At 45.4% G+C, this 22,873-nt stretch overlaps 1 protein-coding gene and 2 non-coding genes across 4 annotated transcripts in view; all 3 read left to right on the forward strand.

Moving 5' to 3' along the window:
* LOC117442470 (E3 ubiquitin-protein ligase DTX4-like) overlaps nt 1–21,051 on the forward strand; it is a 47,392-nt gene extending 26,341 nt beyond the window's left edge. For both annotated transcript variants that reach the window (XM_034078478.2, XM_034078479.2), the window contains exons 5-12: nt 17,117–17,178; nt 17,284–17,445; nt 17,612–17,673; nt 18,944–19,110; nt 19,191–19,344; nt 19,431–19,520; nt 20,151–20,249; nt 20,365–21,051. In XM_034078478.2, coding sequence (XP_033934369.1) covers nt 17,117–17,178; nt 17,284–17,445; nt 17,612–17,673; nt 18,944–19,110; nt 19,191–19,344; nt 19,431–19,520; nt 20,151–20,249; nt 20,365–20,496 — 928 coding nt within the window. In that variant the 3' untranslated portion in view covers nt 20,497–21,051. The remainder of the gene's footprint in view (nt 1–17,116; nt 17,179–17,283; nt 17,446–17,611; nt 17,674–18,943; nt 19,111–19,190; nt 19,345–19,430; nt 19,521–20,150; nt 20,250–20,364) is intronic.
* On the forward strand, nt 14,478–14,564 carry trnay-gua (transfer RNA tyrosine (anticodon GUA)). The gene is given in 2 exon segments: nt 14,478–14,514; nt 14,529–14,564. It is a non-coding gene; the product is annotated as a tRNA-Tyr (tRNA).
* On the forward strand, nt 16,061–16,147 carry trnay-gua (transfer RNA tyrosine (anticodon GUA)). The gene is given in 2 exon segments: nt 16,061–16,097; nt 16,112–16,147. It is a non-coding gene; the product is annotated as a tRNA-Tyr (tRNA).
* Nucleotides 21,052–22,873: the final 1,822 nt, after the last annotated feature.

Here is a 22,873-nt window from a genome sequence, read left to right on the forward strand (position 1 = left end):
AAGCAAGTTGCAACACACACAGAGTAAAACTCTGCCCCTCATGTGTTGTATAGGCTGGCACATGTTTTATATGCTTTTGACTTCATACAACATGTCTCTGGCCCCACGCAAGAGCATGGGCACACATTAGACCTAATCTTATCCCATGGTCTGCCCATTTCAAATGTCAATGTGTGTGAGGCAGCTTTATCGGATCACCTGCCTGTGCTATTTGATTTTATTCTGCCCTGTCATAGTCTTAAATCATGCGCTCCTGTCCGTCACGGTCGTATGATGAAACCTTCCACTGCTGCTAGTTTCTCCCCTGCCTTTGTTCAATTAACACAGTCTGATACTATGTCCGCTGACTCCATGGACACTGAGCTATTAACCTCAGCCTTTCTCTCTTCCTGCACTGGAGCTCTTGACATTGTTGCTCCCCTGAAACTCATGCGCCCCAAAGTTAAATCTGAACCCTGGCTCAATGACGTCACTCGTGCTGCCAGGCGTGAGTGCCGGCAGGCTGAGCGCAGGTGGAAGAAGGACAAGCTTCATGTAACTCGTGACATTTTGAAAGAGAGTTGGAGAAAGTATCAGAGCACTGTAAAAGCTGAAAAGATTAGTTACTTTTCTGATATTATTTCTAGTAATTTAAACAAACCTCGTGTTCTCTTTAAAATCATCGATGCTATGTTAAACTCTCCTTTATCCACTTGTATTGATGCTTCAACTGAGATGTGTGAAAAATTCCTCTGCTATTTTATAGACAAGATCTCCACTATTAGAGCCAGTATCTCACCACCCTCTTTTGACCCCTCCATTGACTTCACATGCACTGCTGTCTTCCAGCAGTTTGGACCTGTGTCGTTGTCATCTCTCAGTGACATTGTTGCTAAATTAAAACCCTCATCTTGTCCCACAGACCCAGTCCCTCCTCGACTTTTTAAAGAGGTATGGGACACTATTGGCCCTAATGTCCATAACATTATAAATAGCAGCCTAGAGTCCGGTTCTGTGCCAGTTTATTTCAAACAAGCGGTTGTGGCACCCCTGATAAAGAAAACTGATCTGGACACTTCTCAAATTACAGAGCCATCTCGAAGCTTCCTTTTATTTCAAAAATATTGGAGAAAACCGTACTCTTACAGCTGCAGTCTTTTATACATGCACACAATATTTTCGATATTTTTCAATCCGGTTTTAAAGCGCTTCACAGTACTGAGTCTGCCCTTCTAAGAGTGTTCAATGACCTCCTGGTCACTACAGACTCTGGTGACTGTGCCATCCTTATGCTCTTAGACCTCACAGCTGCCTTTGATACGATTGACCACTCCATCCTTATCTCTCGTCTAGAGCACTGTGTGGGTATCAGGGGCGCTGCCTTAGAGTGGTTCAGGCAGTGCATGACATTAAGGATTTTGGGAGATGGCCCTGTGGGACATCTAAGCTAATTTACAGATGGCCCTGAGCCCAATTTCAATTGTATTCTTCATTTCACTTGTTTGTTTGTTCTTGTTTGTGTTTGCTCGCTTGCATGCCCTACATAGCTATAAGAAATACTTAAGTTGTTGGTCAAGACACTTTCCATCTGATGAAGGCAAATGCCTTCCCAGATGTAAAAAAGTAGCAAACATTACATTCAGTTATAACTGCCAAAACAAACATTATTTACACTATTATGGCCCCTGTTAAAAAATGTTGTAATGTTATCTATTGTAAGTTGGTCGAACGAATGCCTCCTCACCCGGAAGCTGACCGAACAGACCCGAGCAGCAGTCGAGAGGAGCCGAGCGCATCCGAGAAGCACACAAAATGGCGACATCAGAGTTCCCGTTAGCCGTTAATCTCTTCGGTCAAAATGATTTCCCTTTAACGCAATACCGCTTCAGTTGCGCCACTTATGTGACAGACAAGAAGAGTATGTGACAGACAAAAATAGTCAATTATAATGTCTAACACTTAATGTGGAGAAAGAGATGTCCTGTATGGGTTGATTGTGCGTTGATCTGTTGGTAATGCCTCGGAGTTCCGGTGGGCATGTAAACAAATGCATAATGCTGCGCTATACTTTGTGGCCTCACCCAGTTGCATAGCGACACTTATTGTTTAGGTGTATTTTTAATAAGCAGGTAGTCATATCATTAGCTAGAACTAGCTGGATCTGATCGATATGGACATAAACGCAAGTGAAGTCTAATCTGACGGGAGAGAGAGATCAGCTGCTGCTGACGAGTCGGCACCATAGACTGTATATATAGGTCGGCACGCAGCTCTGCATGATCACATGCAGCGGTGAGCGGACAAAACACACACTTCAGGTTAGAATATCACACGTAGCTATTTTAATTACCTCTCAAACTACCTAAACTAGTTATAGATATGTTTAGTTTTACTGTCGGGTCACTCATTAATGGATCCGCGAGCTGCAGGATACTGGCATAATAGATTGTCCGATCGGGCAACCAGCAGGTGAGGCTTCATTGCCCGAGCTAAATACTAGATGGCCCCGGGCCATCGGGCAGTCGTTAATGTCGAGCCCTGGGTTCAGGTCCTATCTATCCCAGAGATCTTTCTCTGTTAGGCTTGGTGACTTTACATCCTCTTCTGCCCCCTTATCCTGTGGAGTTCCCCAAGGTTCTATTTTGGGGCCCATTTTATTTTCCTTATACCTTCTCCCCCTTGGACTGATTTTTAGAAAATATGGCGTCTCCTACCACCTTTATGCAGACGACTCCCAATTATATCTTTCCCTAAGAAAAAACACTAGCTCTCTGATGCCCCTGGTTGACTGTCTTAATGACATAAAGGCCTGGATTGCGCTAAACTTTTTAAATATAAATGAGAGCAAAACGGAGGTAATTGTGTTTGGACCAAATGGTGATGTCCCTTCCATTGACCTGGGTTCCCTGCAACAGTATGCAAAACCCATGGTCACAAATCTGGGTGTCAAAATCGACAGTGCTTTTAAATTAGATAAACAGATAAACTCTGTGGTTAAATCCAGTTTTTATCACTTGAGGCTCCTGTCCAAAATTAAACCGGTTTTATCCTTTTTAAACTTTGAGCGTGTAATTCATGCCTTTGTTTCAACTCGTTTAGATTATTGTAATGCACTTTATGCCGGCCTAAATAAGACTTTGCTGGCCCGCCTGCAGCTTGGACAAAACGCTGCGGCGTGGCTGCTTACAGGAACCCGCAAGTTTGACCACATCACACCAGTTCTGGCTTCCCTCCACTGGCTTCCTGTCCATTTTAGAGTCCATTTTAAGATTTTATTGTTTGTTTTTAAATCTCTTAATGGGCTGGCCCCAGAGTACATCTCCGACCTCTTACAGGTGTACACCCCCTCAAGGGCTTTGAGGTCGGCTGATCAGCTGCTGCTTGTAGTCCCAAAAACAAAGAAAAAGACCAGGGGAGACTGAGCGTTCTCATCGGTAGCCCCCAGGCTCTGAAACAACCTGCCCCCTTATGTAAAATTGTCGCCCACTCTTGAAGCTTTTAAGTCCCGCCTAAAGACCCACCTCTTTTCCCTCGCTTACCAGTCAGTATGAACTATGTCATACCTATTTGTATGCTTTTACTGTCTGTCCATAGCCTTTATGTGCCTTGTATTTATTCTTATGTGTGCTTTTTATCTATTCGTGTAATATTATATTTTATTATAATGTTATGTTCATTGTGAAGCACTTTGGCAAACCCTCTGTTTTTAAACTGTGCTATATAAATAAAGTGGATTGGATTGGATTGGCACGATAGGCTGTTCAATGGGGCTGATGTGTTGTGTAGATTCTGCCAGAAGGATAATCAGTGGTGAGGTGCCACATTGCTTTTCTTCCCGACTGCAACGCTGGTCCCGCAAATCAAGCAAGAACGTGATAGTCGATATTCATTGTGGGGGTGGGTGGAGGAGGGGTGTTAGATAGATATAGAGTTGTAGATAGAGTTCGCTATGATTTAGGTTTCGTTTATGCATAGGTTAGATTCTTTTAATTACATTTCCTTTTTTGTTTTGTGTATTTTATACATTTTGGATTTGCTTGGAGAGCTATTTTTAGAACATGCCCCGCGGGCGACTCTCGTTGCCCCTGCGGGCGACTAAGTGCCCGTGGGCACCGTCTTGGCTACCCCTGCTCTACTGTGACATGTTTACATGTGTTAATGTTCAAAAAGTATTTTTCTCATACTGCTCGTGCTGCAGCACGTCCTTTCACCCTCTGTCTGAAACCAGAGCCCAGTCTTTAATTTGAGACAAGCATCCATATGAAGTTTTGAGGATCTCTCAACAACATTTCTGCAAAACTAATGACACTTCCACCTCAAAGCTCTGAGCGAGTGCTGTTGTTCCGTTCTTCATTGACCCACAGTGGCCGCTTTTAATCAGCTTTCAGTTACTCATCTACTTAACACAGATTATTCGGTGCTGCAACCGGAAAGAAAAAAGAGATTTCATAGTGATATAACTTTCCATGGTTACACACAACTTCCTGTAAGCTTTCCCATTCGTCATTTAAACAACAGGTGCTTTTTTCTCTTCTCTTGGCAAAAGCAAGGTTGGATGGTTTAGATGTAGATTTGTTTTGGTAGAACCCCCCTCCCTATCCCTGTTGTATGTCCCTGCCCACTCTCCTCCTACCCTGGTTCCTCTCCTCCCTCCTCTCCCGTCGCGTCTGAGCAGTCTGGGCCCCTCAGAGCCTCATTGTTGGTCTCCACAGTAACCTTTGTTGGATTACCCATGCCTGGGCCACATTAGCAGCACAATGCTGAGCCTCTGCGAGTTTTCTGGTCTCCTTCCCCCTCTGTCTGCTCAACCCCCTTTCCATATTATTTTCCAACTTTGCATTTCTGACTTTTTTTATTTTCATGAGCTCTTGGTGTTTTATCTCTCTAGCTCTGCTTCCTTATTGCAGCCTGTAAAGTTGTGCCATCTAAACATAACTGAAGTTAGTAAAAACGCCTTGCTAAGAAGCCCCTCGTAGAGTTTTTAAGGGTGTTTATTATTATTATTTTGGGGTGGGTGGAAGTTGCGTAATACCTTTTTTTTTTTTTAAATATATATTGTATTAGTCGGTCAGCATTGTTTCTATCCTCAGACAATCATAATTCAGACAAGAGGAGGGGTGTGTTGATACATTTATGTGTGTGTCTGAGGTTGTGTGTGTGGACAGTCTCAGACTCAGACATGCACCAAGACAAGGGCTTGTGGGAATGGTTTGGGGGGGTACAAGACAAAGAAACGTGTCAGCAAACTGTCAAAGATTGATCACACTGTGTTGCAAGAAATCAGGCCAACATTAGAGAGGGAGGTTACACATCACACACACACACAACATGGAGTGTTGCCCGGCTGTGAAGGCATTTCACTAATGTGCACACACACATTGTCCTTCCCTATCGCACACAGTAAATATTGACCATCCTAACGGGAGATGCAGCGGAGAGTGTGTTCTCACTCTCTCTCTTGAGGGGGATTATGGGAATGAGACAAAGGGAGGGAATGAGTCGGCGGTGCTTTGAGGGGAGAGAGTAACACAGACAGCATACAGAGTTGAAGGAAATTAGGCAGGAAGAGGTGGGGGAAAGAGAGAACTCCATAAAGTCCGACTGTATATTGTGTGAGAGGAGAGCAGAGGAGCAGTGAGAGTGTGCTGGCACCTGTTCACCGAATCAACAGGTCTATATTAATCATGTGTGACCCATAGAGGGAGCTGTAGCAAAACACATAGAGAAAAGTGGTATCTATTTACACATTCAAGGGAAATGAACAGTGAAACCTTGAGAAAAACTAATATTCCTGAAGGAACGAGAATAATTAAATAATCATTCCAAGAGCAAACAAATGTATCTTCTGAGTATTGTTATATATTGGCTAATGTGCATGAGGTATTTGGCCTTTCAGCTAGCAGTGGTCCTTATGCTGTTAAGATGTTATATTTTGATTGGACAGCAGGAACAAAACTTTAAGGTCTTTGCTGTGACACGGTCAGCAGACGTACCCTGTAGGCCCCCGGCCCCCCATGCTGTGGCTTTTTTCTGGTAAAGTCCTTGAATGAAGGAGAAATACAAAGAATGTACAGTATGATTGGAAAGCTCAAGCTACTAACAAATGTGTATTGTATATTACGTGTCTCTACAAAAAAGAAACATTTGATATATTGAAAAATATATTAAAAAAAATGTTTTTGAAATCTATCGCCAACCTCATAAAAAATAAATGTATAGGTATTCATCATTTAGCATTAGCAAAGCCTTCCATTGGGTCGGACTCGCCAGATTTTCTTTCTCTTCCAAAAAAAATGTTTACGAGGTAAAAAAAAAAGCATTACTTTGTAAAATTTCTGCACAACAAAAAATTGTTTTGTCGTCTCAAAAAACTGTAAGAGGGATTCGTCTCTCCTCTAGCAGATAACTTTTTTTTTACATCACTTTTCTTAAAAAAAACGATGAGAATAAGAAATGAAGTTCATATCTTTGATGAAAGATTGGAACAAAAGCTGAGATGTGACAATTATTGTAAATGAATTCTAATTTAATATCCGTTATTTGTTAGCTATATACTATATACGTTTTTGGATACCAACAATTATTATTATTTTCAGAGAATGCTTTCAATGAGTTAAACATCTCTTAATATTATATAAATAATTAAATCTTATCAATATTAAAGTTTTGAATCAGGGCCGTATTCGTAGCAATAAGCTAAATCAAAATATATTGTGTCAGATAAAGTAGGCTGTTAATGTGTCAGATAAATACTTAAGTAAATATAAGTAGATCATAGGATCCACCTTGTTTACTCAATAATAAATAATACAAAATAGAATTTCAAATGTAATATGATCTTTAAAAAACATCACGCAGTCACCCCATCTAGCACTTCCTGTCACGTAAAATAATTGTTCACAAAAGCAGAGGAATATCAAAATTAGTGTTTGAGTTACAGAGTTTGTGTGTCCATAAGAATGTGTGTGAGACAATGTGTGTGTGTGTGTTTTATTGTCTGGTGTCTGAATCAGGCCAGCTGAGGTCCATCTGGGTCCCGAGGGGACAGCAGTAGCAAAGGGGACGGAGGGAGTGTGTGAGACAAAGCTGAGCAAGTGTTTGTGTTCCTGTGGGAAGCGGCCAGACCGCCAGAGGCGGTGCTTTAGCACTGGATATGTCCATCGCGCGCATGCGCAGCTCGAGTACCAATAACAACAAAGTCACCTGTGACCCACGTGACACCGGCTATATCCGCCGGTATTGTCAGAGGATCTGTTCCCCGAATCTTCTCGCGAGCACACAAGAATTCTGAGTGACAGGGAACTCTGGCGGTCATCCGGGACTCATAGAACCGTAGTTACAGCCGTAACTATCGTTCTATTTCGTCCCTACTGACCGCCAGAGGCGGTGCTTTAGCACTGGATGACCTATACCAACAATGTCATGAAGAATCCAAGCCCTTGCTCACCACTGGAAGCAGCGGAGCTCGGCAAAAGGACCACGCCCAAAGAATGGGGAGTGGCGACATTGACCTGATGACAACTGGAGAATGTGCCAGAAGACGCCCACGACGCCGCGGCGCAGATGGTCTCCAGGGGCACCCCTCTCAGGGCAGCCCAATATGTTGAGATGCTCCTTGTAGAGTGGCATCTCAGCCTGGTGGCAGGGGGCGGCCACTGGCCCCGTAAGCCTGAGAGATGGTATCGACAACCCAGTGGGGAAGCCACTGGTTAGAGGGCCTAACCTCCTTTAGTGCCGCCAGGGCAAACTCAAGAGTTGCTCCTCCTGCCGTATACAGGCAGTAGCCTTGATATACGCTCTTTGGGCACCCCCCGGGCACAGCAACTTCGATGTGCCGTACTCCTGAATGTCAAAGCGTGCCAGCTGGGCAGGCTGATTGAAGTGAGTTTGTGGAAGGACCCCGGGCGGGAATGCCACATTTGCCCAAAGGGCAACGCATGAGAGTCCCACCTCGGGCATGTATTGTTTATGGAGAGGACATGCAACTCCCCGACTCGCTTCCCTGAGGCTATGGCAAGCAGAAATGCTGCCTTTGTGGGCAGCCACCTAAGCCCCACCTGGGCCAGGGGCTTGAAGGGAGGAGGTGATAGGGCATCCGGCAGCAAGGGCAGGTCCCAAGCCGGAGCCCTCGGGGTGCAAGGGGGACGCTGCCGTAAAGCCCCTCTCATAAAGAGGGACACCGACCTGTGGCACCCCGCCGTGGCGCCGTCGACCCGAACATGTTGGGCAGAATCGCAGCCACATAAATTCAGAGTGGAGTGAGAACGTCCACTATCTAGAAGGGACTGTTGTCTAAGCAACAATGTACATGCTGTCCCCAAGGAACACGCACATTCTTGCCCCCCAGTTGGGGTAGAAAGTGCGTGAGTGCAAGCTGCACGGCCCGAAGCTCTAGCACGTTGACCCGGCGCGCACTCTGCTGGGCAGACCACTGACCCTGAACGGTCCTGCCCTGCCGCACTGCACCCCACCCTGAGAGACATGCACCTATGGTGATGGTCTCCTGGCGGGATGGGATGGCGCCCATGGGCACGCCTACCAGAGATAGGCCTTGCCCCTCCAGCGTGACGGAGAGTGGAGCAATGCTGCGACACCCTGACTTCACTGTGCCTGTGCCACTTGGCGTCCAAGTGAAGGCTGTTCAGCCACATCTGCATGGGGCGCAACGACAGCGGGCCTAAGGGCCCAGCGGCCGAGGCAGCTGCCAGTCTGCCCAAGGGCCGGAGGAACTGAATATAAGGCACCCTCTTGCCCGGCCCACGTGGAAGTAGGCATCCCTCGGTTGGGAACCACTCCACCTGTGCGTATGCAGTAGTCAGCATATAGAATGGCAGCACCTTCAGGAATCTGTTGATTCCTCTGAGGTCCAAGATCGGGCGAAATCCGCCGACTTTCTTGCTCACGAGAAAGTATGCCGAGTAGAACCCCCTGGCTAAGCAGAGGGTCTTACTGGGTTGATTGCGTCCTTGGACAAAAGGACGGACAACTCTTGGCCCAGAGGTAGGGCCCCTGCCGGATCGCTGACGACTGTCAATTAGACCCAGCCAAAGGCTAGGGGCCGGAGCTGCGGTCCGTACCCCTGGGTTAAGGTGAAAACCACCCAAGGGACGGAAGTACAGACTGCCCAGAAACTGAGCTGCTGCTGGGAAAGCAGCCGCCGACCACCCCCGGGATTTCAGAGCCCAGCCCCCCGGACCCTGGAGCCTCTTGGGGGGGTTCCGGTAAGGCTCTGGGGCACGAGGCCGCCTGGAAGGCGGGCGACATGGGGCACGAAAGTCATTGGGAGGCGGTTGAGTGGGCCGCTAAGACCTCTGCAGACCACCCCTGTAATCCAGCGGCTGAGTGCGGCTGCTAGAGCGGCCCCTGGGCCTGCTGGGAGTGGGCACAGGTCTGCGAGGACCCGAGTGCTGCTGCCTGGTCTGCCTAGCTTGGGCGGCACACTCCAGTGCCTCCAGGGCAGCTGATCTAAACAGCTCCCCTGGCTCGACTGGTACGCGACGGAGGACTCTCCGTCAACCGGAGGAGGTGCGTCAGCCGAAGGAGGGGTGCCAACCGAAGGAGGGGCGCTAGCAGCCCCTACACCGGGCCCAGGCTGAAGGGCCAAGAGGCGACTTCATCATGCCCCTATCGGCAGCTAGCCGATCCACTTTAGAGGACAACCTATTTCTAGTCCTTCTATTGGGGGGGAGCACACAAAGCCATCGCTCCCTCAAGTCGCCGGGAACGGCCGAATTGATCTGGAGGAGTACGTGACAAGGAGAGGTGTCTGTTGGCTGCTGCCAGACGTTCCACCTCAGTGATTCGAGCCACTCTGAGCACCCAAGGCATGCAGCTACAGCTCATGCAGGCGTTTACCGTGAGAACCTCCCTCAGATGCTCGAATTTCGTCCCCACTGACCGCCAGAAGCGGCCGAGGCAGGAGGGGCAGCGGTCGTGGCCGTCCTCGGGCTCAAGAGAAACCCTACAGGCGCTACATGAATCACTGGCTGAGCTAGAGGCGAGTGCCAGATGCAGCGTAACCGGGAGCGGGTGCGGGAACACAGCCTTCACCAGCTACCTGCTTAACGGAACCAGGCAGTTTAGCGTCTACCAGGAGCGGGGGCGAGAACACTGCCTTCACTGGTTAAATTAAGACGAATGCCAGATGCAGCGTAACCGGGAGCGGGTGCGGGAACACAACCTTCACCAGCTACCTGCTTAACAGAATAAACAAGGCAGTTTAGCGTCTACCAGGAGCGGGGGCGAGAACACTGCCTTCACTGGTTGAGTTAGAGACGAATGCCAGATGCAGCGTAACCGGGAGCGGGTGCGGGAACACAGCCTTCACCAGCTACCTGCTTAACAGAAAAAACAAGGCAGTTTGGCATCTACCAGGAGCGGGGGCAAGAACTGCCTTCACTGGTTGAGTTAGAGACGAATGCCAGATGCAGTGTAACCGGGAGCGGGTGCGGGAACACAGCCTTCACCAGCTACCTGCTGAACAGAAAAACAAGGCAGTTTGGCGTCTACCAGGAGCGGGGGCGAGAACTGCCTTCACTGGTTGAGTTAGAGACGAATGCCAGATGCAGTGTAACCGGGAGCGGGTGCGGGAACACAGCCTTCACCAGCTACCTGCTTAACAGAAAAACAAGGCAGTTTGGCGTCTACCAGGAGCGGGGGCGAGAACTGCCTTCACTGGTTGAGTTAGAGACGAATGCCAGATGCAGTGTAACCGGGAGCGGGTGCGGGAACACAGCCTTCACCGGCTACCTGCTTAACGGAGAAACAAGGCAGTTCCGCGTCTACCAGGAGCGGGGGCGAGAACACTGCCTTCACTGGTCGAGTTAGAGACGAATGCCAGATGCAGCGTAACCGGGAGCGGGTGCGGGAACACAGCCTTCACCAGCTACCTGCTTAACAGAAAAAACAAGGCGGTTTGGCGTCTACCAGGAGCGGGGGCGAGAACTGCCTTCACTGGTTGAGTTAGAGACGAATGCCAGATGCAGTGTAACCGGGAGCGGGTGCGGGAACACAGCCTTCACCGGCTACCTGCTTAACGGAAAAACGAGGCCGTTTGGCGTCTACCAGGAGTGGGGGCGAGAACTGCCTTCACTGGTCGAGTTAGAGACGAATGCCAGATGCAGCGTAACCGGGAGCGGGTGCGGGAACACAGCCTTCACCAGCTACCTGCTTAACAGAAAAAACAAGGCGGTTTGGCGTCTACCAGGAGCGGGGGCGAGAACTGCCTTCACTGGTTGAGTTAGAGACGAATGCCAGATGCAGTGTAACCGGGAGCGGGTGCGGGAACACAGCCTTCACCGGCTACCTGCTTAACGGAAAAACGAGGCCGTTTGGCGTCTACCAGGAGTGGGGGCGAGAACTGCCTTCACTGGTTAAGTTAGAGTCGAACGCCAGATGCAGTGTAACCGGGAGCGGGTGCGGGAACACAGCCTTCACCGGCTACCTGCTGAACGGGAAGAGTAGAGCGGTGCTACTACTCGCCGAACAGAAAAAGGGATGTAGCTACATCCGCATTACCGGTAGAGGGAGCGGGAGCGAGAGCACTGCCTTCACCTAGCTGGGTAAAATAAAGAAGCTAACAGTATACGCAAGACGTTAGCCGAGCGGCTGCTGCTAACGATCAAGCGAGATCAAGTCAAATAACACACATGTTTAAGACCCGATAACTAGCTTCTAAAGAATAGAATAGCACAGAGCCGTAGTTACAGCAGTAACCATGGCCAGGGCTCACACGGCATCTAACCGTAGTTACAGTAGTAACTATGGCCAGTACTTACACGGCTTAGGACCGTAGTTACAGTCGTAACTCTGGCCAGTACTTGCACGGCTTGGATACTTACACAGCATAGAGCCGTAGTTACAGTAGTAACTCTGGCCAGTACTTGCATGGTTTAGAACCGTAGTTACAGTAGTAACTATGGCCAGTACTTACACGGCATAGAGCCGTAGTTACAGTAGTAACTCTGGCCAGTACTTGCATGGTTTAGAACCGTAGTTACAGTAGTAACTATGGCCAGTACTTACACGGCATAGAGCCGTAGTTACGGTATTGCCTATGGCCAGTACGTGCACGGCTTGGAACCGTAGTTACAGTAGTAACTATGGCCAGTACTTACGGCTTAACCCCGTAGTTACAGTATTAACTATGGCCAGTACTTACACAGCTTGGAACCGTAGTTACAGTAGTAACTATGGCCAGTACTTACGGCTTAACCCCGTAGTTACAGTATTAACTATGGCCAGTACTTACACAGCTTGGAACCGTAGTTACAGTAGTAATTATGGCCAGTACTTCCGGCTTAGAACCTTAGTTACCATAGTAACTGTGGCCGGTGCCTAAAAGTGTCAGCCAACGGCTGCCCACTAGACAATATAATATTGGGAGGATGAAATCCTCCTTAATGGCCATACATGCAGAGCACACGGCACACAGTGAAGATTGTTCTCTGCATATCGTCCTAGTGCTAGGAGTCTAGTACTAGGAGCAGTAAATACCACGATATAGCGCTACTGCAACCACACCATGCGTTTACCGGGAGCAGCAGCGAGAGCACTGCCCTCACCGGCTGAGTTAAATAATGAAGCTTAACCGTACATGCAAGGTGTTAGCCAAGCGGCTGCTGCTAACAATCAAGCAACCAAGTCAGAACACAATGTTAAGACCAGATAATTAGCTTCTAAGAAAGAGAACAGCCCGCATAGAACCGTGTCTGGTTACAGTAGTAACCGCACATGCCGAGCACACAGCACCCGCCGTGAAGATGTTCTCTGCAGATCATCCTAGTGCTAGGAGTCTAGTACTAGGAGCAGTAATACAACGAACTAGCGCTACTGCAATCAAACCCTATGCTACAGGGAGCGGGAGCACTGCCCTGAGTTAATAGTTAAGCTCAACAGCAAGGTGTTAGCCAAGCGGCTGCTGCTAACAACCAAGCGACCAAGTCAGAACACGAATGTTAAGACCAGATAATAGCTTCTAGGAAATAGAAAGTACTTACCTTACTTTCTGCATCTAAACGAAAAACGGGTTTAAAGTATGACACTCTTGGCTTTCCATACTAAATCGAATGAGGGACGCAGCCAAAGCTGGGACTCAAATGCTAATGATAGCTCGGGCACAACGCCACAAGCAGAACTTTCAGAAGAGCATAAGGGCAACTTTATGGGAGAGGAAGCGGGAACACTGTCGTCACCAGAAAGTCTAAGCCACAAACAATCAGACGGTAATCAGGACAACTTGGCTGGGAGCGGGTGTGGAAACACAGCCATCACTAGCAACAAGCTGACACAAACCTGTCTGTCGCGGCTCTGCACAGCCGGCGCAGCTCCTGGAGGACGCGTCTAACGACCCGTAGCCCCGACTGTCAGTCGCGAAGCTTCACGCGGCCAGCTGTTTGCAGAGAAATCCCTCCGATCAAACGCTCAAACCTGAACGCTGTAGGCTACGAAAACGTAGCCACGGTACCCTCGCGCAGCGAGAAGATGAAAAGGAACAGATCCTCTGACAATACCGGCGGATATAGCCGGTGTCACGTGGGTCACAGGTGACTTTGTTGTTATTGGTACTCGAGCTGCGCATGCGCGCGATGGACATATCCAGTGCTAAAGCACCGCCTCTGGCGGTCAGTAGGGACGAAATAGAACTTCCTCTTTCGTGGGTCTTGTGTTTATTTTCTTCTTCTATGACAGTTTTAATGTTCCCTCTGTGCTGCCTGGCTTCCTGCCCAAGCACTTTCTCCTCTAGTGAGTCATTTTTCATGGAGGATTAAAAGTGACATATACAAATAAACATGTCGATATAAGTGTCATCACAATATCAAAATTATGACTATAATTCCTTTCCAAAGTATCTCTATAATGATGACGTTTAAGAATGTCCCTTCTTCGCCTCTTTTGTTTTTCTTCTTTATCTTCTTCTCTGTGTTCTGGTTTGTCATCACTTTCTGGTTGTTCCTCCCCCACTGCTTCTTCTTATTCAAAATAATGGAGGAATATATTGAATTTTAATGAATAGAACACTGACATTATTTAGACCATTTTTATTTTGGTACATAACCAGCACTATGTTCAAATCTGGGAATTGCTGCAACTTGTAGCCAACTGTACGCAGAAAAATCCCCCCCCCCCCAGTGTGATAACCGGTCGTCAGTGCAAACAAAGGAGCTGTGTGTATTATGTGTGTGTTATCAGTGGTGCAGCTTGAAAGTGTGTTAATCACCAGCAGCCTATTAAATATTAATAGATCTGGTGACGTGTGTGTGTGTGTGTGTGTGTGTGTGTGTGTGTGTGTGTGTGTGTGTGTGTGTGTGTGTGTGTGTGTGTGTGTGTGTGTGTGTGTGTGTGTGTGTGTGTGTGTGTGTGTGTGTGTGTGTGTGTGTGTGTGTGTGTGTGAGATCACTGTCATCATCGCTCATTGAATGGATCCCAATAGGATCTAATATAGGTGTTTCCCATCCGTCATCAGCACACACTCTATTTATAGCGGAGCTGCAAGGAGACCTTCGATAGCTCAGTTGGTAGAGCGGAGGACTGTAGTGGCTAAAGCTGAAATCCTTAGGTCGCTGGTTCAATTCCGGCTCGAAGGAGGTGCTGTTTTAATTCAATCCTATATTATTACCATTGGTTTGTTTTCCAACTTGAATCTCAGCTTTGTTGAAAGGTAGCCGCTTTTAGCTTAGCATTGTTGATTTGTAGTCACGTGACTGAGAAGTAGTTTGTTAACAGCCTAATGTTAGCTTTTTACCTCTGCCAATAGCATTTACAATTCAAAAATCATAAAGTGGTGATAATATGTGGAGATTATCCCACTGAACAAAATGTCTAAAAATCATAAACGTGTGTTTGCCGCAGCTCTTATTTTTTGCAATATTCTAAAATCCCATTGCTTTTTTGTCAGGGGAGCCATGTTGATTGATTGATTGAACATTGTATTAACAGATTGCCGAATGGGTACAATACAGTACAGCTCAATACACACAATTGTTAAGGGGATGCAGACCAGAGAAAGACTTTCGTCTTGTTTACATCAGGGTCCCCCATGTTGACGCTAACCTCAGGATCGGCCTACTAAATACAACATGACTGCACTACTCATGTGCAGCACCTGTGTGTTTTGGAAGCTACATCTATGAATTTGTATTGATACCACATTGCATCCATGTTTTCTGTTGTTGAGCCCTGACTTGTATGTTTACTGTTCTTCTACTACACATTTTCTGTTCTGCTTATCTCTCAGAAGCAAGTGAGATAAAACCTCACACTTCTTCCACATTGGTGCAGACTCACACACAAATACACACATGAGACCCCATTTACACACATACGAAACGCAAACAAACCGAATACGATATCAAAAAAGTATTCCCTTCACACGAGACCGCTTAGGAGCACTGGAGACGCTGTAGTACATATGTAAGTGGCGCTGTACTTTCGCCACAAAATACACCAAAAGCAGCGAAGAAGATCCCCGAGCATGGTTGCCATGGTTGCCCTTCTGTTTATTCCCCGTGGTGGATTTAGCAACATGTAGTTCATGTAGTTCTCCATGTCCACTTGTTGCTGATGGTTGTGGTAGAGGAGCTGTAGAGTTTGCACTAACATCTGTAGCATGGTCAGTAGCTACTGTCAGTAGCTACTGACCATGCTACAGCAGTGAGCAGCAGAGGTGGGGAGAGGTGGGCCTATGGCTTCATCGTTATCAGGAAATGATCGTATAGAGGCTTACACACGGAGCCGTTTGGCCCCCCAGAGCGTTCCGGTTGCAGATCTATGCACCTTGGGACACGTTATCGTTTGCGGGGTCTGTTTCCGTTACGGCCTCGTGTGAACGAACGGGCTATACGAAAGAGAAAAGTAGCGGATACAACCGTTTGCGTTCTCGTGTGAACAGCACATTAGTGAGTCATTCACTCCTGCAACGTCATGTGTCACTGAGTGGGGTTAAGTGAAAGCAGCTTAGTTAACAGAAAGCCTGTTAAAGCTAAACCAACGACAGGAAACAACAGATCATCGTCCTGCTGCCCATCACACTGTTAGTGTTAGGACTGTGTTTCGATACACATGCAGAAATTCCCATTTATCCCCTTCGATAGCTCAGTTGGTAGAGCGGAGGACTGTAGTGGTCAACGCCGATATCCTTAGGTCGCTGGTTCAAATCCGGCTCGAAGGAGGTACTGTTTTTAAAATAAACTATTTTTATATATATATTAACATTATGTTCTATTTGTTTGATTTCCTTCTTGAATCACAGCTCCTCTATTTATGACAGTTACATTGTTTTTTTGTATTTGCAGAATAACAGAATCTTTAAATTACCAGAAATGTTTTACTTGACCAACATTTTATACAACTGTTGAAACAGTATCTGTGTGTGACAGGTGGGTTTGTCACTTGTAGGTGTGGGAGCCAAAATGATTATTAAGCTGTCGTCTATTATTATCATAATCATTATTGGTTTACTTTTGTAATTGGTTATCACTTCTGCTTAATGTCACATGGGTGTGGTTTATTGTATTTAATGCACCTGTCATATGTCGGGTTTTGTGGAAAGACAGGGTGAGCTGGGTTCCGACATATCCTGGAGCCCGTTTGGTCCCGCTTTAGTTATTGGTTTTTTAATCGTTTTATTATTAATCATCTTTTAACTTCAGTACTGGCTGCTTAGACACGAGTCACAGTGAAGAGCCAAGTTTAGCCTCTCAGTGAGATAATTTATAGGGAATTGTGTAGCTACAGTAGGTAAAAGGGTGAGGAGGATGATGACGATTGTGACGATGATGATGATTCAGATAATCTCCAGCTATTGGCTGTCTGTGGATTAGCTCTCATAAATACACCGACAGTTGTGCGTAGATTTACCCTGAGAACGAGGCAATACAGAGGCAGAGAGGACGAAAACACTCTTATTGTGTCTTTAGGTGTCATCAATCTTTTTTCCTTTTTGAAAATGTTAAATGATTAAGCTCATTTGAATTGATTGTCGTTATTTATGGTTGCAACCATTTAGTGCTAGAATGACAGTCATCCATTTTTCGAAGTGAGTATCTTCTACAGTGTAGGGTAACCTCCAACTGTGTTTTGTCTTTTAAGGTATGATCTGACTCTGAAATACTCAAGCAGTTTGTGTCTTCTCTTGCAGTGTGCCCACCGTCCCAGTGAAGAACCTCAATGGATCCAGCCCGGTCCACCCTGCACTGGCCGGTAAATCTCAAACGCACAGTATACTCGGGCTGCTTCAGATTTACAAAGAGTCAAAGATATTTGTCTTATTTTTTCTGTTCTAACCACACTCATGTTCTCTTTCAGGGATCACAGGTATCCTGATGAGTGCTGCCGCTCTGCCTGTGTGTCTGACCAGACCCCCAAAACTGGTGCTGCACCCCCCACCTGTCAGCAAGAGCGACATCAAACCCGTGCCAGGCTTCGGCCACTGCTGCAGAAAGACCACCAAGAAGCAGGCTCGCAAGGGTAAGCAAAAGCAGTTACTGAAATTCTACATAAACATAGTTAAACCTCCCTAAATGCATCAGCTTTTATATATTGTGAGAGTTTAAGAAATGATTCACCAACAGCTCAACATGTTAACCATCTGGACCTTTTCTTGACTGTAAGCCTCTTTTCTTCTTGTGTGCAGGTAAAACTCCAGAGGAGGTGGTAAAGAAGTACCTGCAGAAAGTAAAAAGTCCACCAGAGGAGGTATGAACAGTATTTATTAGAATGCATAGTTCATCAATATCAATATCTGCTAATGCAATATTCAAATAGCAGGACGTACAACTTTATTAAAGGCTACATATGTTTAAAAATACCATTTTAAATGAATTGTTGTGGGGATATCCTGGCCTGCAAATCGTGTTCTACAGACAAAATATATTTCTTAGGTACAGAGCTACGGTGACTGACAGGTGCAAACGCGACCTAAAACATTTCCATGAGGGGAAACGCGCTGTAGCTACAGAAACAATTCAAATATAAAAACACAAATGAGCCAAAAAAACAAGCAAAACATCTTCACCATGTTGACAACACATGCTCAGTGTTTACTAAAAGTGCTCCGGTCCTAGCTTTGTCAGCTAGTTTCCCTGTTTCTGTTGTGTTATGAGCTTTTTGCAGCTTTTTTTATTTGCAGCGTTTTGTTTATGTAGCTTTTGATAAACACTGTTCATGTTTCGTCAAGTTGGTGAATGTTTTCTAAATCCTGCGCTTGTGTTGTCAAGTTGGTGAAGATGTTTCTTCATTTCCATATGTTTGGTACATTTGCAATGTTTCTAAAAGAGTTTCTAATGGAATGTATTTGGCCGTTGTAATGTATTAGCATCTGTCGGCCACCGTACAGATCCTCTTTGAGGAAATCCCACCACTCCCTCTCTGTTTTCTTAGTTTTTCTCCTTTTTTGATACTATCGTTTACATTATTTGTATCTGTATATATATATATATATATATATATATATATATGTCCGTCTATGATGGCAACTAGAAAACAATAAAAAGTTGGTCACAAAAAAAAGAAAATCCCACCATTTAATATATTTTTATATAATGAAAATAGTAATTGAAAAATGATCAACCCCTCCGATATCATGAATCACATTGCAGTTGCAATATCGGCCTAAGTTGTTTTTTTCAAATGATGCAGCCCTAGTTTTTGTGTATCTCATAACAAGCATAATGTTGGTTTCTTTTTAAACAGTATACTTTTCTTTTTGCCGCTGCTTTTGATTGAATGAAAAAACTATTCATATCTTACACTACACAATAGGCTTTTTTATTCTATTTAAACCCGGCTAATTCTATTTTAGCTATTTCAATTTAATTTGTTTGGCTTTTTATTGACTGATTTTTATAACTTGTTTCTGTTGCACTATGCTTTTGACGTTTTTTATATTTGTAAAGCACTTTGAATTGCTGTATATAAAAAGCGTGCCTTCCCTAAAAAAAAGGGTCTTCTCTATCTTCTCTCCTAGGACTGTACCATCTGTATGGAGCCGCTGGGGGGTCCGTCTGGTTATAAGGGTCCAGGGGTGACCCCTGTGTCTCGGGCGGAGTCAGTCGGGCGGTTAGCACAGTGTGGACACCAGTACCATTTCCAGTGTTTGGTGGCCATGTATAATAACGGCAACAAAGACGGCAGGTAGGTTACAGAATATTCCTCCTCATTGTCTCTCAAACTGCTTTGCAAATGAGCTCATCAATTCACTCCTCTCTTGACAGCCTTCAGTGTCCCACCTGTAAAACCATCTACGGTGTGAAGACAGGCAACCAACCGGCGGGAAAGATGGAGTACCACGTCATCCCTCACTCCCTGCCGGGGCATCCTGACTGCAAAAGCATCCGCATCATCTACAACATACCGCCAGGCCTTCAGGTACTCACAGATGTATTGCTCTTACTCCCACGTCAGGTGGTTCAGTTAGTTTGATCAGCCTGCTAACATCAGTCCTCTCCTCCCAGGGACCAGAGCATCCGAACGCAGGGAAGCCCTTCACTGCCAGAGGCTTCCCCCGACACTGCTACCTCCCCGACAGCGAGAAAGGACGCAAGGTGAGCACAATACACCGTCCAACTATTTGAATCCATTCTTTACACACATCTATTTGATGCCGTTGTCCATGGTAGACCACCACACAGTACAGACTGTAACACCTCTGTTGTGTTCTTTTTGACTTATGATTTGTTATAACTGACTGCTATTGTCTACCTCAGACTTCCACACTATTTCTAAAGAGATAATCAATGTTTGTGCAATATTAATTTGTTATTCATTTTACAATTTATTTGTGTTATTACTGGCTGTTACTTCAGTACTTTCACTTGTTCAATTACTTTCTTTATAATGCTGCAACTTATTTCTTACCATTTGATGATTTAATCTTTTAATAACGTCCTCTTTATTTAAAATGTTAGTCTTCTAACTTTATTTTTGCCTTTGTATCTGCCCTTTTGCTGTAAGAATGTTCTTTTTCCCACTGTGGAAATGCTTTAAAGAGGCCCTTTTATGGGGTTTTCCCTGTGTTATGTAGTATGAGAGCACCAGTGCATGAAAACAGTATTTACCAGACCAGAATCATTTGTACAGTAGAGGCACAAAGTACAAATGTAAACCTGAAAGAAGCGCATATAGGGCCCTTTTTAAAACGTGTTTTCCTTACCTGTAACCGAACCTTTGTTCAGGTACTGAAGCTGCTCCTGGTAGCGTGGGACCGCAGGTTGATCTTCTCCATTGGAACTTCAAGCACCACCGGAGAGTCTGACACCGTCATCTGGAACGAGGTATTAAAACAATATTACAATGTATTTGAAAGGCCGAAGTTTGTGATGTACGTACCTTGTTTCTTGTTTGTATGTCACTGGAAAAAAGAAAATATGACTTTGCCCTCTCTTCCAGGTCCACCATAAGACAGAGTTTGGCTCCAACCTGACGGGCCACGGCTTCCCGGACCCCGGACACCTGAACAACGTCCTGGAAGAGCTGCGAGCTCAGGGCATCACAGAGGACGATGGACTGATGGAGAAGTGAGAGGACCATGAAACGTGTGAGAGCAATGAAGAAGGGAACCACTTTTCAAGATGGTGATTGAGTCTGGGTTCGCTTATCGGTACAAGTCTGTCTACACACTTTTCGAACAAGCACATAAACAGCAGTGGGGGGGAGTAAAAAGCTGCAGCAGATTTTTTTTTTTAAAGGAGAAAGAAGCTAAAGGAACAAAATGATAGCACTCATGGGTACTCATACTAGCCAGCTAGGTACTACTAAATGTCTGAGAATGAATCAGTACTAACACTTAGGACACAAACAAGTTACATTTACTGAGGGAAAGCAGAACCAGGAAAAGAAAGTAAAAAGAGAGCGCAGTTTTGATGAAAACTGCTGGGAGAGAACGGACAAAGGAAGAAGTCAGAGCAGCGGGGGAGGGGACAGGAGGAGGGAAAGATGAAGCAGAAAGACACGAAGATGATGTAAGAATGTAGCGTAGGATAGGAGTAGTGTAAAATCAACTTGTATGGTACTTAGCTAGGCTATCATTAAGAGGTAACAGAGAGCGGTGGAGGAGGAGGAGGAGGAGGAGGAGGAGGAGGAGGAAAGACAGATGGTGCTCGCTTTTGTTCACACCACCTGCCTGTCAGTGGCTCAGTGCTGCTGCTCCCCCCTGTGGCGGTGCTGAGAAACTACAACTGCAAGATAAAACTGTTAAAATGAGTTATCCACCTGTTACATTTTATCATTGTTACCTATAATCCTCATTTAACGTCATTCCATACTTTACCTCCTACGTTGACTTGATGGGTTTTTATATGTGTTTATGATTGCGTGTGAAATGACTAAAGACCAAACACAGGCCCGGTCTGTTTGGAATCTTACTTATCGAGCCCTTGTGGTGAAAGTTAACCGTACATACACAGGTACCAGTATTTACTTATGTATCTTTATTTCTGTCCCTTGTGATGGTGCACAGTGGATGTAAATGCTGTGAGAAAAGCTGAGGATGTGAATAACAACCTGAAGATAAAACCAATTTGAGCGTTGACAAAAATGCTGAGGATTTTTGATTAGATCTAGTTCACCCATCTTCTCAAAAATAAAGTAATCTTCGGCTTGTTCACAGCCAGGAAATCCTCAGATTGGGCAGGTGGGGTGGAGAAGATGGAGAGGTAGACCTGAAGTCATGACTTACAGAGGGGGGAAAAGCTATTGGCCGACGAGTGCAAACACGCTACAAGGTGCCAAAACAGTTCCATTAGGGGAAACACTGCAGCTTCAGAAACTATACAAATACATGACAAATGTGTCAAAATACATTCAAATTCAGAAACAAATGTACCAACTTGACAACACATACCAAGTATTTAAGAAACATTCACCGTGTTTGCCATAATATCAGAAGGAATCATGCGATCGCATTGTTAAAATAAGTCGATGAAGCTTACTGTACATTTTAGGAAACGTTCCAACAACAGACAGTACAGAAGCGCACCCCTTTTAGTGTACTCTGGTTAAGTTGTGTTTTGAGCTTCTTGCAGCGTTATTTATTTGCAGCGCTTTGCTAATGCAGCGCTTTCAGTAAACGCTGCCCTTGTTTCGGCAAGTTGGTGAATGGTTTTTTTTATGCGCATGTGTTGTCAGGTCATTCTTTATCTGCATGGGTTTTTGCACATTTGTGTTATTTGATTTGTTTATGAAACTGCGGCGAGTTCTCCTAATGAAAATGTGTTGGGGAACGGGTTTTCACCTGTCGGCCACCGTAACACTTGGATTATAAACGCCAATCAATCACATCAATTCTTATGAATGAAGATCAACTAGGCATCTATTAAATATCCAGTATTCATTTAAATGTGAATTCCCCAGTTAGGTATCATCAATAGATAATGACTGTAGATGTTTAATTGCAATTGCCCAAAACTATTTAACAACAACAACAGGAAACTTCCCAAATGGGCTTGCTTCTGATTGGCTGGCATCCCAAAAAGTAAAGAAATAAGCTAATTGTAAGCAATACAGAGTATGGGATATTTAATATGTGACTTGTTGGCTGCAGTTCGAGATCAGAATAATATATTTTAAATTTAAAAAAAGTAAAAGAATCCTCTTCTTACCTCAACCCTTCCTGACTGATGTCACACGGCCCGGTCTTTGAGTTGGGTCTATAAAGGACCCCTTATCACAATGTTACAAGAAATGTGTGTGTGAGTGTGAAAGATAACCTGTGTACTGTGTATACTACCCACATGCTCCCAGTTTAGGGTTTTATTTTGGTACTCCGTCATTCATTTTCTCAGATGATGATGGTTCCCCCTTCCTTCTTTGTTAGGTAATTTTATTTTGAAAAGTAGGTACACTTGTTTTGCATTTTCCTTGCCACTATTATAGATTAAATTGCCTTTTTTATATTGTA

This window comes from Pseudochaenichthys georgianus, unplaced genomic scaffold (genome assembly GCF_902827115.2).
Source record: "Pseudochaenichthys georgianus unplaced genomic scaffold, fPseGeo1.2 scaffold_435_arrow_ctg1, whole genome shotgun sequence".
Lineage (NCBI taxonomy): Eukaryota > Metazoa > Chordata > Actinopteri > Perciformes > Channichthyidae > Pseudochaenichthys > Pseudochaenichthys georgianus.